Source organism: Paramormyrops kingsleyae, chromosome 3 (genome assembly GCF_048594095.1).
Source record: "Paramormyrops kingsleyae isolate MSU_618 chromosome 3, PKINGS_0.4, whole genome shotgun sequence".
NCBI lineage: Eukaryota > Metazoa > Chordata > Actinopteri > Osteoglossiformes > Mormyridae > Paramormyrops > Paramormyrops kingsleyae.
In genome coordinates this window covers 38,489,962-38,503,571 of record NC_132799.1, presented here as the reverse complement: position 1 = coordinate 38,503,571, position 13,610 = coordinate 38,489,962, and the positions used below count along the sequence as shown (strand labels likewise).

Below are 13,610 nucleotides of genomic sequence, written 5' to 3'. Positions count from 1 at the left end.
GGGGAATGTCCTGTGTGGTGTCTTACCTGTAATGGAATCGTGGGGGCTCACACAGCCATTGTGCACTGCGGTAGGAGCCTGAGCACGGGGGTGGTGACTGATGGGATTGGAAATGACTTCGATTTGTGGCGGTAAATCGGGGGCTCGAGAGCGCGGGCGTCCATCACGCCATGTGACTCCACCCCACTGGGAGATGGAGGCAGCCTGTGTGTGGGTTTGCTGGGGATTACCTCTAGCGGTGTGTGAAATTCTGCTGCGAGACGGGCATGCGCGTGTGTCTCATTGCACATTCTCACTGGTCTTTTTATTGTGTCCGTGTCTGTGTGTGTCTCCCTGAATATGTCTCTGTGTATGTGTGTGTGTGCGTGTGTGTGCATTGTCAGAATGAGGTAATCAGCCAGCAGATTGCAGTAATCTTCACGCAGTGCTATGGACCCTACCCCATCCCCAAGCTGACAGAGATCAAGAGGAAGCAGAGCTCCCGCCTGGGTGAGCACTGGGTTTTTTTTTTGGGGGGGGGGGGGAGCCGAACACAGTTGAAATGGACAGTTAAGCCCAGTGTTCTTATATGGTTATACATTGCAGCATCACTTATCCAAGGCACATATGGATGCAGTTGGAGTAATGTTCTCCATATGCTGTGGAGCAATCCTGGAGGGCCAGTAAACAGGATCATGTCACCCTAGACTTAAGTAAGGTTCCTATACAGCTGCAATGGGGTGACAGGACAGTTTAGGAGAAAAGAAAACGCAAACAAACACATCACCACTCGGACTTTGTTGTCATGGGAGCCGACAGGCCTCAGCAGACCAAAAGGGAATGTGCCGATATTAGGTACAGTACATACTGGGAGCGACGGGCAGCTGGAACAGCTTCCTATAGTTTAATTGCAGTAACCTGACTTTTCCCTGCTCTGCCTTCCCGCACATGCATATATAAAGAAACATCTCCTTGCTTCACTTGCTTACACACTGACAGAGTACCCTGCAGACCCATGGCTAAGGTAAACTGTTCATTGCAGGGCTGGGGTATTTCCTCAAAACAAGAGCAGTACAAAATACACTGATCAGGACAGATTCGGTACAACTATGTCACAGAGGGTGAAGCACGTCAATCATGGCCCTTGGCCTTCGTTTCTCTTTTACCTAATAATTCCATCATTTTTGGCCTCATTTAAGATATTGCCTAAAATAATAGCTGCAGCCGTCTAGTTTCTGCAGTATTTCGTCATGTTAATATTAGTGGAAACAGAGAATTAACTGAAAATAAAATGTATTAGTCAAAATTCATTGAGAATTGATATGCCTGATAGGCATGAAAGCACTTTTCCTCCCTTATGATCATCCATAAGTGTTTGAGACTGTTAAAATGTGATTTTCTTCTGTGTATTTGAGACTGTTAAAATGAGATTTTCCTCTGTAATGATTCACTGGACTGCAATCCTGTAATGGATGAGCATTTATGGATGGATGGATGGATGGATGGATGGATCCTTCAGGTTAAAGAATGAAATGTTATGGCAGAGGTTTGAGAGGCGTTCCTCTTCACCACTTATCTGCGATTATAAAGTTGATCTCTGCTTTCAGATCCCCACTTCCTAAATAACAAAGAGATGTCTGACGTTACTTTCCTGGTCGAGGGGAAGCCCTTTTATGCCCACAAAGTCCTTCTCTTCACCGCCTCCCCAAGGTGAGTCAGTGGCATCTTTAGACATTGGTTCCAGAGCCCATGAAAAGAAAGGAGGTACATAGAAATGCTTGAGCCTCGACTGGTATGTGACAAAACCACTTTACATTGCAATCGTTTTGGTTCATATATGAGAGCCCTGCCCACAGAGCATCCAACCATAAATGGGTAAAATTTCCTAAGAACTATGAACTAGTTGACCCCTCTGGTGTTCAGAAATAAGTTGCCAATAAAAGGGGCAAGTTGTGATGTTTAGTATTAGATCTAGGCTGTCTAAGAGGAAGTCTTGTCTGTACAACATTAAAAAGGCTTCGTAATGGCAATGATTTAGCAAATCATCTGGTCAGACTTACATTTGTTGAGTTTGAGGTGCTGGTCAGCATTTCAACCTGAGGGGTTCGCAGAAATGTCACGGTTGGGTAAAGGAAGTTTGAAGGATTAATTTATAAGGATTAGTAATGCAGGATGGAACTTGGATAGAAATCTGAAGCTTATGGAGCAAAAGCCTGTGAATAACTTTTGCACTGCAAAACAAATGCAAGCTTCTTGCAACTGCATAAGAGGATTGTGGGGATTGAGATGTAGAGAGGCAGCTTAGGAATGCAGAGGACAGTTTGCAGTTTCTGGAATGTGATTGGGTAGCCTTGTGTTTGATTATGTGAAGAAGAATCGGAAGTTTCTCATGGTTCGAGGCTCATTCTGACTAAACCAGAGCGTGAACCCCAGAAGGAAGAGTGAAGGAAACGTGTGATTGCAGAGACTTTGATGTGTGTCAGGGTAATAAACTGAGATTCAGTGACACTCTCCAGAACCATGTTTTTCAGGATTTGCTTAGCAAAACATAATTTGTTTTCACAATACAGTAAGTATTCAGCATTCAGTTTAGTTTAATTCATTCAGTGGATGAATAATGGGACCATTCCAAAGTATTATGGTGGTTTAGTTTGTCACACTGTTGCCTCACACCTCAAGGGCTGGGGGGGTTAATACTGCCCCTATTTGGTGTATGTGGAGTTCGCATCTTCCGCCCATGTCATCATGCAGGTTTTTACTTGGCACTCGCCTTTCCTCCTGCAATCCAAAGACATGCAGTGAGGATAACTGGCATCTCTAAATTGCCCATCATGTGTGTTCCCTGCTATGGACTGGCACCCCTTCCAGCGTATACTCCTTCCTTGTGCCCTAAGCTGCTTGGCATAGTTTCCAGGGCCTCCTGACCATCATAAGGTGATGGATTGATGGTACTGTCCCAAGGCGTCTCGTGAAAAATGAAATGCTACAAAATCAGCACAGTGCCTAGGAAATGTTCTGGAGGTTTGCCAAAAAAGGGGTGGACTTCAAATTGATTACACTCTAATGCGAGACGATGTCACTTCACTGCAGGCCTTGGTACAGTCACCAGCCTGGGTGAATTTTGACAGCAACTCAATTTAAAGGGAATGTTTAAATGGCACAAAGGCTACTTCCAAATACTCAATGCACTCTGGTACAAGTTTCATTTAAATTCTGCATGTGATATTTAAAACTACCACATTTACAAATTACATTAAAAAACACCCCTTTTCTAAAATGCCACTCCAGTCTTTCTGATAGGTCTGCACCAAAGGTCTGATTTTTAATAGGCTAAATGGTGACATCCTCAACACAGGGACGGATTACGGACCGGTCCAGCGGGGCCGCTGCCCAGGGGCCCTTGGGGTGCAGGGGGCCCGTGGGGCCCCTAGCCCAAAACAATTTGCAACGCTTATCAACAATGTATTTTTGTTTGTCTATTTTAGAGGGCCTACATTCTTTGATCCTCTGCCTACAAGGGCCCCTGACCCTATAGGGCCTCTGATGGAAACATGGAGGGCCCTTGAATTGTGGTGGTTGTGGTGGTGGTGGTGCTGGTGGTGGTGGTGGTGGTGGTGGGGGGGGGGCCCTCGCGAACGTTTTGCCCAGGGGCCCACACAACCCATAATCCGTCCCTGCCTCAACACATAAGCATATAGTTCTGTTTATCCTACTATAAAATATATAACGAGACAGGCAAATTACCTCTATTTTATTTTAGTGTTTTATAAAATAGTGTTGCATCCTACATCTGGTCCAGAGGTGGTACCTTATACAAAGATTTTAGATTCCTCCAGTAAATATCAGGATTTAATAAATGAAACAAATGTGCAAAACTGCAGATGAAGGTGTTGTCCAAGTAAATAAGCATCATAACCTTTTCCTGTTTTCCAGGTTTAAATCACTCCTCTCCAACAGACCTGCAGCTGAGAACACATGCATTGAAATCAGCCATGTCAAATACAACATATTCCAGGTAAAACAAGAGTTAAAGGACATCCGTTCTTAGGAAATCTGTCTGTGAGATCTCTTTGGCTCTGTGGAGGGAAGGCAGTGACTTGGTCCTTTGAAAACATGATTTCATGACTTTACGGACCTCTGAATGCAATAATTAAGATATTGCGACTATAGTAAACAATGTACATAGGTCAACCATGTCCAGAAATATATCATGACCATGTTGGTGGTCCTGTGTAATGTCGTTTGAAGATGATGAAGTGCACCCCTCATCCGTCTACATGTCTTCCTTCTTTTGCAGTTGGTGATGCAATACCTGTACTGTGGAGGAACAGAGTCACTCCACATTCGAAATACAGAGGTTATTGAGGTAATGCCAGCGAAGAGGGACAACTGGCCCATCACTCATGGGAAATCAATTGCTAAACAAATTAATTGCATTGTCTTGCTTTAGTAGGTTGGTTTTGGAAATTGTTGTACAGCTTATGACTTTGTAAGAATTAAAAAGTAAATTTAGTTTAACAGAGGGTTGTATCGTGTACATATCATATATATAGATGGTATAAAATAAGAAGGAAGAATACTTTATAGTACAGTGGTACCTCGGTTCTCGAACTTAATCCGTTCTGGATTCTGGATTGAATCCTAAAAAGTTCGAGTTCTGATCGAATTTTTCCCATAAGAAATAATGGAAAACCAATTAATTGGTTCCCGGCCCCCCATAATTACACCTAAATATGTTTTTTTTTTTTTAGCATTTAAACACGAAATTAACAGGATAAAACAAGAAGAGCATTTTTTTCTTAATGGCTTCCAAAACGATAAAGATCTTATCCCAACATTACCCCTGTCCTGCTCCTTCTGTGTGCCACGCCCCCTCGTTATCCCCATGTGGAATCCCCGTGTGATCAGCTGTTTCTGGTTGTTGTCATTAGTCCTCTGTATTAAGTCCGCGTTTCAGTTGCGTTTGACTTGCTTACAGCGCTGGCTTAAAGCAACGCATTCTGATCCTGACGCAATGCATTACGGTTAGATGCATTGCGACCTCTCACCCGGCTGCACAAACTGGAACCGCCTCCGTGACGACACACCCTTGCCCTTATTGGCTGAAGAGTTTAGTTACACACATGACGTTTGTATCCCAGGCAGTTCCGATGTGTAATCTGCTATTTCTCCCGAATATCACGTAAAGCAGTGAGAACTGGTTCTCAGTTAATTTACCTGGTAAAATAAAGTTTAAATAAATGACATAAATGCTCTAATAGTACACGTAAGTTAGTGGTTTATTTATTGTTAGTTACTGTAATGTTGTACTGCTTTATTTGGTTAATCGTCCAGTCTGTTCAAGTAAGAATTGCAGAATTGCATTGTGGCGCATTCACGGTTCGACTTCTGATATTCAGATCGAGTTCTAGGTCAAACTGGTTCGACTTTCAAGAAATTCGAGTTCTAGTGAGTTCGAGAACCAAGGTACCACTGTATTTGAAGATTATAATGTGATCAGCCTGCTTCATTCGTACATATCATGGTTTGTCACACAGCTGCTGTCCGCTGCGAAATTCTTCCAACTGGACTCCTTGCAACGACACTGTGAGATCATCTGTTCCAAGAACATCAACACAGAAACCTGTGTGGACATTTACAACCACGCCAAGGTGAGGCTAAGCTCCACCCACCCAGGATCCATAAGAAGATCAGCTGCCTGTACAGCAGCTGGACTAGCAATTGGGGGAAGTGACAGGCGATGTTGTGTTTGCCACCTTAGGCCAGTTAGCTGTTACCTGAGAAACTCTATAGTAAAAATGTACATTTCTGTAGTTGCTGTTTTTAGTCAGGGAGTCAGTCAGTGAGATGTCCACTCTCTCTTAGCCAATGACACACTAAGCTGTCTTAGGCAGTGGTGTTTGTTAGCGTTGTTTTATAGTGTCGTGAAACTCTGGTGTCACTCACTGCTCTACAGTTCCTGAGTACCACGGAGCTTTCTGCCTACATTGAAGGCTACTTCATGAAGAACATGGTGGTCCTGATTGAGACAGATGCCTTCAAGCAGCTGCTGTATGAAAAACCGCCTGAGAACACCAGCATGAATGTGCTTGCGGACCTGGAGAAGACGCTGGCTACACGCATCCATTCCATCCACCTGTCCTCCTCCAAGGGCTCTGTTGTGTGAAGCCCCCCACCAACCCTAACCGGAACGTTATCTGAACGTCATCGTAATATTGCTGTACGACTTGCCCCTCCCCACCCCCCATCCACCAGAGGCAGCATCTATGAGCCGACTAGTGTGACATAACCCCCCAACATTGCGGTGACATCACTTAAACATCCATGTCACCCACCTGTCTTTCTCAAAGGGCTGCATCATATGGGAATTTCCGCTCATCCATAGCTAGCAGCCTGGTTAGTTCATAGTCTTCGCGTTGTTGCCGTCTCAACGTGCTGCCAGATGTCCCATTCATAGTCTTCTGCTAAGAGGAAGCTTCTGGAGCATACATGGCCATCAGCTACGCAAAGGAACTGACTGTCCTAAACCTGTAAGAGTAGGGTAGCACTGCTGCAATGTTCTAGCAACATTGTGTGAATGTTTTGGCTCCCACCTAGCTTATTCGAAATGCCTCGGATTCTCCCCGACCGTGGGTGACCCACGTACAATATCAACTGTTATCCATTTGCTTCCTGGACCGGGATCTGTCTTGTTGTCACGGAATATTCTTTAGACTGCACCACTGTTGGACAGAACCACTGACAACAAATGTGGGGGTTTCCTTAGTTGACTTTTTGTTTTGTTTTTTGTCTTTTTTAGGCTACTTGTAATTGTACTACTTGGGTTTAGAACAGACTAATAATTAGCATAACAAGCACTGGTTCACAATAATGAAGGTCATGCATTCTAAAGCAGTGATACTATGTATATACTTTAACACCCATGGCAAAGCTCCGGAACAAACATAATGAGATTTTCCTTCATATTTTGTCAGACTGTGTAGATGTGTGCTTTTTATATTGCCTGCCTTAAAAAAATCTCAAAATGGGAGAGTCAATCTTGTTGAGGACCTACAGTCACGGGTGAAAAGTTGTTAACCTGGCAAGTGTCATTCAGAATTCCCTCTTGGCTAACGGTTGTTCCCCAGTGAGCCGGTAGCACCCGGGCAACAAAGCCCTGCTCCTGGTAGCCCACCGATTAGCCGAGCACATGACGCGATGCAGCATCTAGCCGAGACGGAGAAGTTAAGCAGTAGCATTAGGTGCATGCTCTCTCATTGTGTCGCTAATGCATGTGGACATTTGTGTGCAGCCGGCTTTGCCCAATAGGATTTGCTGAGGCACTGCTCACGTTTTCTATGGTAATAGAATGGGGGGGGTGGGGGGTTGCGGGTGGTTGGGTGTGACAGCTGCATGTAGACATCACAAATGTTGAAGATGACTGCCAAGACCTCAACGTGACCTTTTTCTTGAGGATCTGATACTGTAGATGGTAGAACTTTTCCATACAAAAAATAATGAAAATGGAAGTACTCCACATGCTTAGCTCTAGTCATGATGGTTATAAACAACATCAGCATTGCCTGTTAAGTAAATACTTCAGTTTAATTCTGACGACCAAATAATTCTTCAATATTATCGACTGGAATATTGGTAGGCTGGTTTATATTTTCGAGTCAACTTGGGTTGCCACTACTGGTCTGCATCCTCCTTCAAGGTCCAGAATCTCTCTTTAAATTTCTTAAATTGATTATTGTGATCTTTCGGTACACATGGAATTATACAGTTCAGCTTTTTCCACGTTCAACTTTTGTACGTTCCAGGTCCATCCCTACTAGATGTCTTATGAGAGGAATTTCTAAGGAAACCAACATGTAAATATTTTATGTAAATCTGAGACGAAACGGTGGTTTTTCCTGTAGATTGTGTGTGTGTGTGTGTGTGTGTGTGTGTGTGTACACAGCACACATACTTCCTTTTGTTTAATTCTTCTGAACTGTATTGATTTCATTGAGTGTTACTGTACAAATGTTACTGTTCTAAGTGTATAACTACTTTAATGCAGAGTTGCATGTATTAAGGTTTTTTATTTAATTTTGTTTTATGTTTGTTTGTTGATCTGTGTTATGCAGCCCTAAGGATTATAGGTACATGGTGTAGTGTTTTCTGTAACAAGATAACTGTTCTGCCATCATAGGGTCTTCAGTCTGTTGTTTGTGTATTTGACCTGCAGTTTAGGAAAATAGGTTTCCAAGGTGGCTCATCCAAATGATCATACAACAAGTGGTCGTCACGTCCCCACATTGTAAAAACACATGTAGATACATGTATATTATGTATGACTGAAAATGAAATGTATCTCCACTATAAAGATAGATATTTATATTACCAGGGCAATCCTAGAGTAAGAGTAAAGGATATATATCTGGACTACATTTGAGAATGATATATATATACACACACGCACCATTCTGTGCTAGTGCGATTTCATTTTGTACTACTGCCTTGTGAGTAGGCCCTTATCTCTGAGTCTTCGAAAGTTGAATCAGCCAAACCCAAAGAATGGCTTACCTGTGTTATTGTGAACTTGCTGTTTTAAGCCAACAAAATATGGTCCCTGCCATGCAAAGGAGTTTTGTGAATGGATCAGATGTACTGTATGAAAACAGGCATTAATGTATGCGCTGATGTCACTCCCCTTAACTTAACCTGTTGCTCTGGGCCCCTTTAATGGAGTGTGCTACAAATTTTTTCACCCAGAAATTTCATCTCCTACTGGTATGCACAATTATTATTTTTTATGTTTCTAATCACAAGTTAGAATTTCTCCTTTGCAACAATTTGTCTTTGGTTTTGTCATGATACTTTGAGGCTAATCATACTTCTTGTTCTGGAATGGACACATTAAGAAAAAAGCTTTATGAAACTATGACATATTACAGAATACCCTTTACTATGTACTATTAACTTCGTGGAGTGGTTTAGATGTGCTTGGGTATCAGATTTAGATTTAAAACATTTTTATGAAAAATTCCAAATTAAGACTTTTGAAGCAGGTAGCCTGTTCTGTGTCAGCGCTACACACGGCATATTTTTATGTAATTGTCCTTTAACTATGTACCTGGTTACTATAAGCAAGAAGTAGCACATGGGTGGTCACATGACCGCAAGCTGATTGAGAGCCTAAAAATGTACCTAAATGGAAATAATGTTACTAACAATGCAATATTTTTTTATTTGCATGTCTTTTCGCATTTGACACCGTCACGTCATTTTGATCATAACTCATTGTATTAAGTATTAAATTAAAATATACCATGTGCCGACATCATTAAATTGGATTGATAATTCAAATGTTTTGTAACAGAAACTGGAGCTAAACCTATACAAATTGCATTATGCAATACCACCTTAGAGGAATAAAACACAAAGTAAAATATTCTAGAGAAAATGCATCATCTATGAGAATCTGTAGTCTACCTTACCTTGTTGCCACCACATTTTTCATACATTAAAACTCAAGTGACCTTCACAAGAAGCTAAAAAAATATTTTGTTAATGTTTAGAAGTGTCTTCCTTTGGTATGTCCTTTCTTTCATCTTACCTGTAGAGGGCTCCCCCTGCGGAGTACACAACTATAGCCATTAATGAACAGTGGGATAGATTTTAAATTGAGCCCTCTGGCTTCTGTGGCTTTATTATTATTTTTGGCCATCATCTTGTCTAGATGGCAGCAGCTATTTAAGTGTACTACAGTTATAGATAAGATTATTAGACAAGATTATGTTAACTTATTTTATGTTACTTTATTATAGGATGGCCTTGTTATGAGAAAATTACCTTATTGTTAAACTCAACTTATTTATGCAATTTGCTGTTTATTGAAGATATTCATGTTACGGGTCCAAAGGCAAAATGCAATGTAGAATTGATTTCTGTGACTGTTTCCCAAATTTAGTTTATATAAAACTGCAACTTACACTACATGATAATTTCTGAAATATAATGAACCACACACCACCTACTGGGGTGAAGCTGCTGTTTGCAGCCCTAAAGTGCAAAGAACAGTAACCAGGCAACCATGGCAGAAAATGAATGCAAAAAGTAGATGAGTATTGAATAAACATTTCAGAGTGTTATCTATATCGGTGATCCTGGTTAAGGTGATAAAGTACCACACATCCTGCGGTGTTTTTACTAATGAGTATTAACAACAATAATCATACATCATGCACAAACAGTGTTGTTTTTTATAAAATACAGTGACAGTGACGTACAAATGACATCAAAATGATACTAAATTGTAATAGCTTGAACAATCATTGAAGTTTTCTTTTATTATTATTATTATTATTTTATTTTTTATGGTTTTCTGAGCACTACATGCCACATATTGTTCCCAATAATACATTTAGGATTATGCATATTAACATGGCATTTATTACAAATATTGTTCAAGTTCCCGCAATCATTACCTTCTCAGTGATTTGTTTATTGTACAGCATAAAACACCTCACGGCTTCCTCCTCATGGGTTGCTGCCACCTGGTGGCCAGGGGTTGGCAGCACAATTGGCCTGATAGCACTGCTGATGTGTAACAGAGTGATCAACGAAAACAGAATTTGTAATTTTCCAGACAGAGGTCAATGCTTTATGGACTACATGTCACAATGGATGTAGTGGAACAATGGGTTATACTATATTGCCTGTTAAAAGTCCAGATGACAATATTCAAATAAAATATTTAAATTATTTATCCTCCTATCAGAAGACCAGCAGCATACTTACTCACAAACGGAGCACCTTTTTTGCTCAGTATATTATATTACAATTATCACCATGGGCTGGAATACTAGATACTGAATTTACATATAACAAAGAAAATTAGCTTTAAAATATGTGAATCTTACAAGCAAATAGCATAAAATCTATTTCACAATTTAGCTAAACATTTTCATCATAGCATCTATACAAAAGTTTTGACCACTTGAAAGCCAAGATGCACGTCAGAGGTTATTGCTGGACATTGCCATGGGATTGCAGAGTGTAGTGACCTTACCCATGTTATTTAAAATAAAACCATCAAATACAAATGATTAAACTGTCAGTATGGCGCTCTTATCCAGTAGACTTTATTATGTATGGTGTGTGCTAGTTTCTCCTGATAGAAGTTACATGCTTGATCATATTTATTTTATCTTGAGAGTTAGACCTGTCGACAGTGTTCAGTGCAGGTCCTGGTTAGTGCTGTTGCATAAACCTCTTGCTTCTATTGGATGAGATGCATTTAATTAACCTAAAGTGTATTTTACTATTTTATTTAAGACCGCATACATTGTACAAAACAAAAGAATGTGTAAATACAGGACGTGGTCGTGTTCTAGTTCTAATGTTCAACTAAATGCATTTGTGTACAAGAAAATAAAAGAGTCACAATTTCACTCAAGCTATCCTGCAATTTACTTTTTACTGGAGATTTGGCTTTGATGGAACGTTCACTGATGTTACTAAATTGAGCCAATTAGATTAAAATATCCAGTGTAGCATTTTTGATGACATGTCATGCAGTGTACTACAGTGAAATTTGCTTACAATGGTTGACAGATATATGACTGTTTATCTGCTACTATTTTTTCTGTGATCCGTTATATGACGTGATTTGTAGAAAACGGTTTTTTGTATTAAGAAAGTATGATTACTTTCCCATTCCTTGGAATTGTCCTCCTAATTATGAAAGTGATTGAAATCATTCTCTCACTCGATGTCTGCACTAACATCACTACATCATAGAACCAGCATAATGTGACTTTGATGTGGATGTGACACATTGATCTGGTGACTAGATGAGCATCAGCTGTGCATATAGTCCAGCACGCAACACTACTTTCAAATAACATGCGTAGGTGCTTAATAAAAAATATAGCAAAGCAAATGAGGCTAGTATCTGTATAAACATTAAAAATAAAAAAAGTGCTACATTATCACATAAATGCGTATTTGTTACACAGCATCCCACCTCGCCAGGAATCTCTTGCAAATTGACAGCAGCTCCCTGACACCTGTGAATGATGTGCAATGTCCTGAAAGTCTGTTGTTCTGCTATTCATTTTCTGACCAGGTGGTGGTAGAACTTTCATCCATCCATTTTCTGAAACCACTTATTCTATTCTGGGTCACAGGGGGTCCAGAGCCTATCGAGGAGGCTACAGGCACAAGACAGGGAACAACCCAGAATGGGGCACCAACCCATCACAGGGGGCACCCCTATAGGCAGTTTGCCAACTATAACTAGCCTCAGAATATTTTTAGATTGTGGGGGAGGTACCAGACCACCCAGAAGAAACACCACAAGGACACGGGGAGAACATGCAAACTCCACAGACATGGAATCCTGGCAGAGACTTCAACCCAGGTCCCTGATGCATGAGGTGATACTACAAACCACTGCACCACCATGCCACTCCATGGCAAAACTTCTTGCTGTGAAATTCACACAACACTTGCACACAGGGTTGATGTGAATGCAAACACATGCACTCTACTGTAAAACATTAGTCAGAATGGAATTGTGACACTTTATTAAACCCCTGGGGCAAATTCTCAAATCCTCACAACGAGTAAAAAGGTGGGATGGGGGGTCTTCTGTTGCCACAATAGAACATCATGCCACGTCTTAACCCCCAATTCCCTGGGTGCTGCTACAGGTGACTGCCCTTCACGGACAACTTACTCTACAAAATAGAGCAAGTTGGGGAAGATGTAAAGACAATTTCCCCATGGGGATCAATAAATTATCAATAATTATTATTATTAAAGTAAATTGACTATGGGGGGGGTAGGTATTTTGTACTTAACTGTACAAAATGAATGAATACTTTTTAAAAACATTAATAGATTTTGACAGTTCTAAAATTTGATGGAACTAAACATGAAAAGAAAATGCTAAGTGTGAAAGTAAAATATTTAAATATGCAAATTCATGCGCATCATACATCTGTATCAGTAAAAGTCCAGCTTGTAAGCAAATTAAAGTGCACAGCACAGGATTGTATTCCTTGGTAATCATTGCTAATGCTTAAATATTGTTTAATATATGTTTTTTCCACAATCTTTAAAGAGTTCAGAAACATCTCCCCTACTTCCACTTATCTATATTACCACTTATTACATCAAGAAGACCACCATACACTTTTATTATGGAGATATTGATCAGTAAGCTCACACAAGCGCTCACAGTCTTTTTGCACAGTTTTGATAGGTAGAGCAGTACGATTTTGCCATAACTCTGGATATTACATAACTCTGGATAAGACAAATAAAGCATATGAAAAAAATCTAATTCCAGATCTCAGAACTGCCTCAAGAGAACATCAGGAATGAATTTAAATAAGGGATGAAGGACCCATTAAAATGCAGTGTATGTCACCATTTAGAATATTTAATATACTCATGAAATATTAATGCACTCACAGAGAAAACAAATTGTGTAAACCAGATTAATCATTCTGCCTCATTGTAATGCAAATTATACATTAGGCCTAACTATAAATCTGAGATAATCCTTCCACCAAATTTCCAGAGGCACTCAAGGGGGTGAGGAACAGCTCCACAAAAGTGAGGCAGAAATCAAACTGACAGCCTAGATGAATGAG

The 13,610-nt window shown here is 40.5% G+C and overlaps 1 protein-coding gene across 2 annotated transcripts in view; it reads left to right on the top strand.

The window, feature by feature from the left end:
- The window catches only part of LOC111836488 (ankyrin repeat and BTB/POZ domain-containing protein 3-A), a 137,875-nt gene extending 126,476 nt beyond the window's left edge, over positions 1 to 11,399 (top strand). For both annotated transcript variants that reach the window (XM_023797806.2, XM_023797804.2), the window contains 6 exons: positions 384 to 489; positions 1,587 to 1,689; positions 3,913 to 3,994; positions 4,277 to 4,345; positions 5,517 to 5,630; positions 5,936 to 11,399. In XM_023797806.2, the coding sequence (XP_023653574.2) occupies positions 384 to 489; positions 1,587 to 1,689; positions 3,913 to 3,994; positions 4,277 to 4,345; positions 5,517 to 5,630; positions 5,936 to 6,145 (684 nt within the window). In that variant the 3' untranslated portion in view covers positions 6,146 to 11,399. The remainder of the gene's footprint in view (positions 1 to 383; positions 490 to 1,586; positions 1,690 to 3,912; positions 3,995 to 4,276; positions 4,346 to 5,516; positions 5,631 to 5,935) is intronic.
- Positions 11,400 to 13,610: the final 2,211 nt, after the last annotated feature.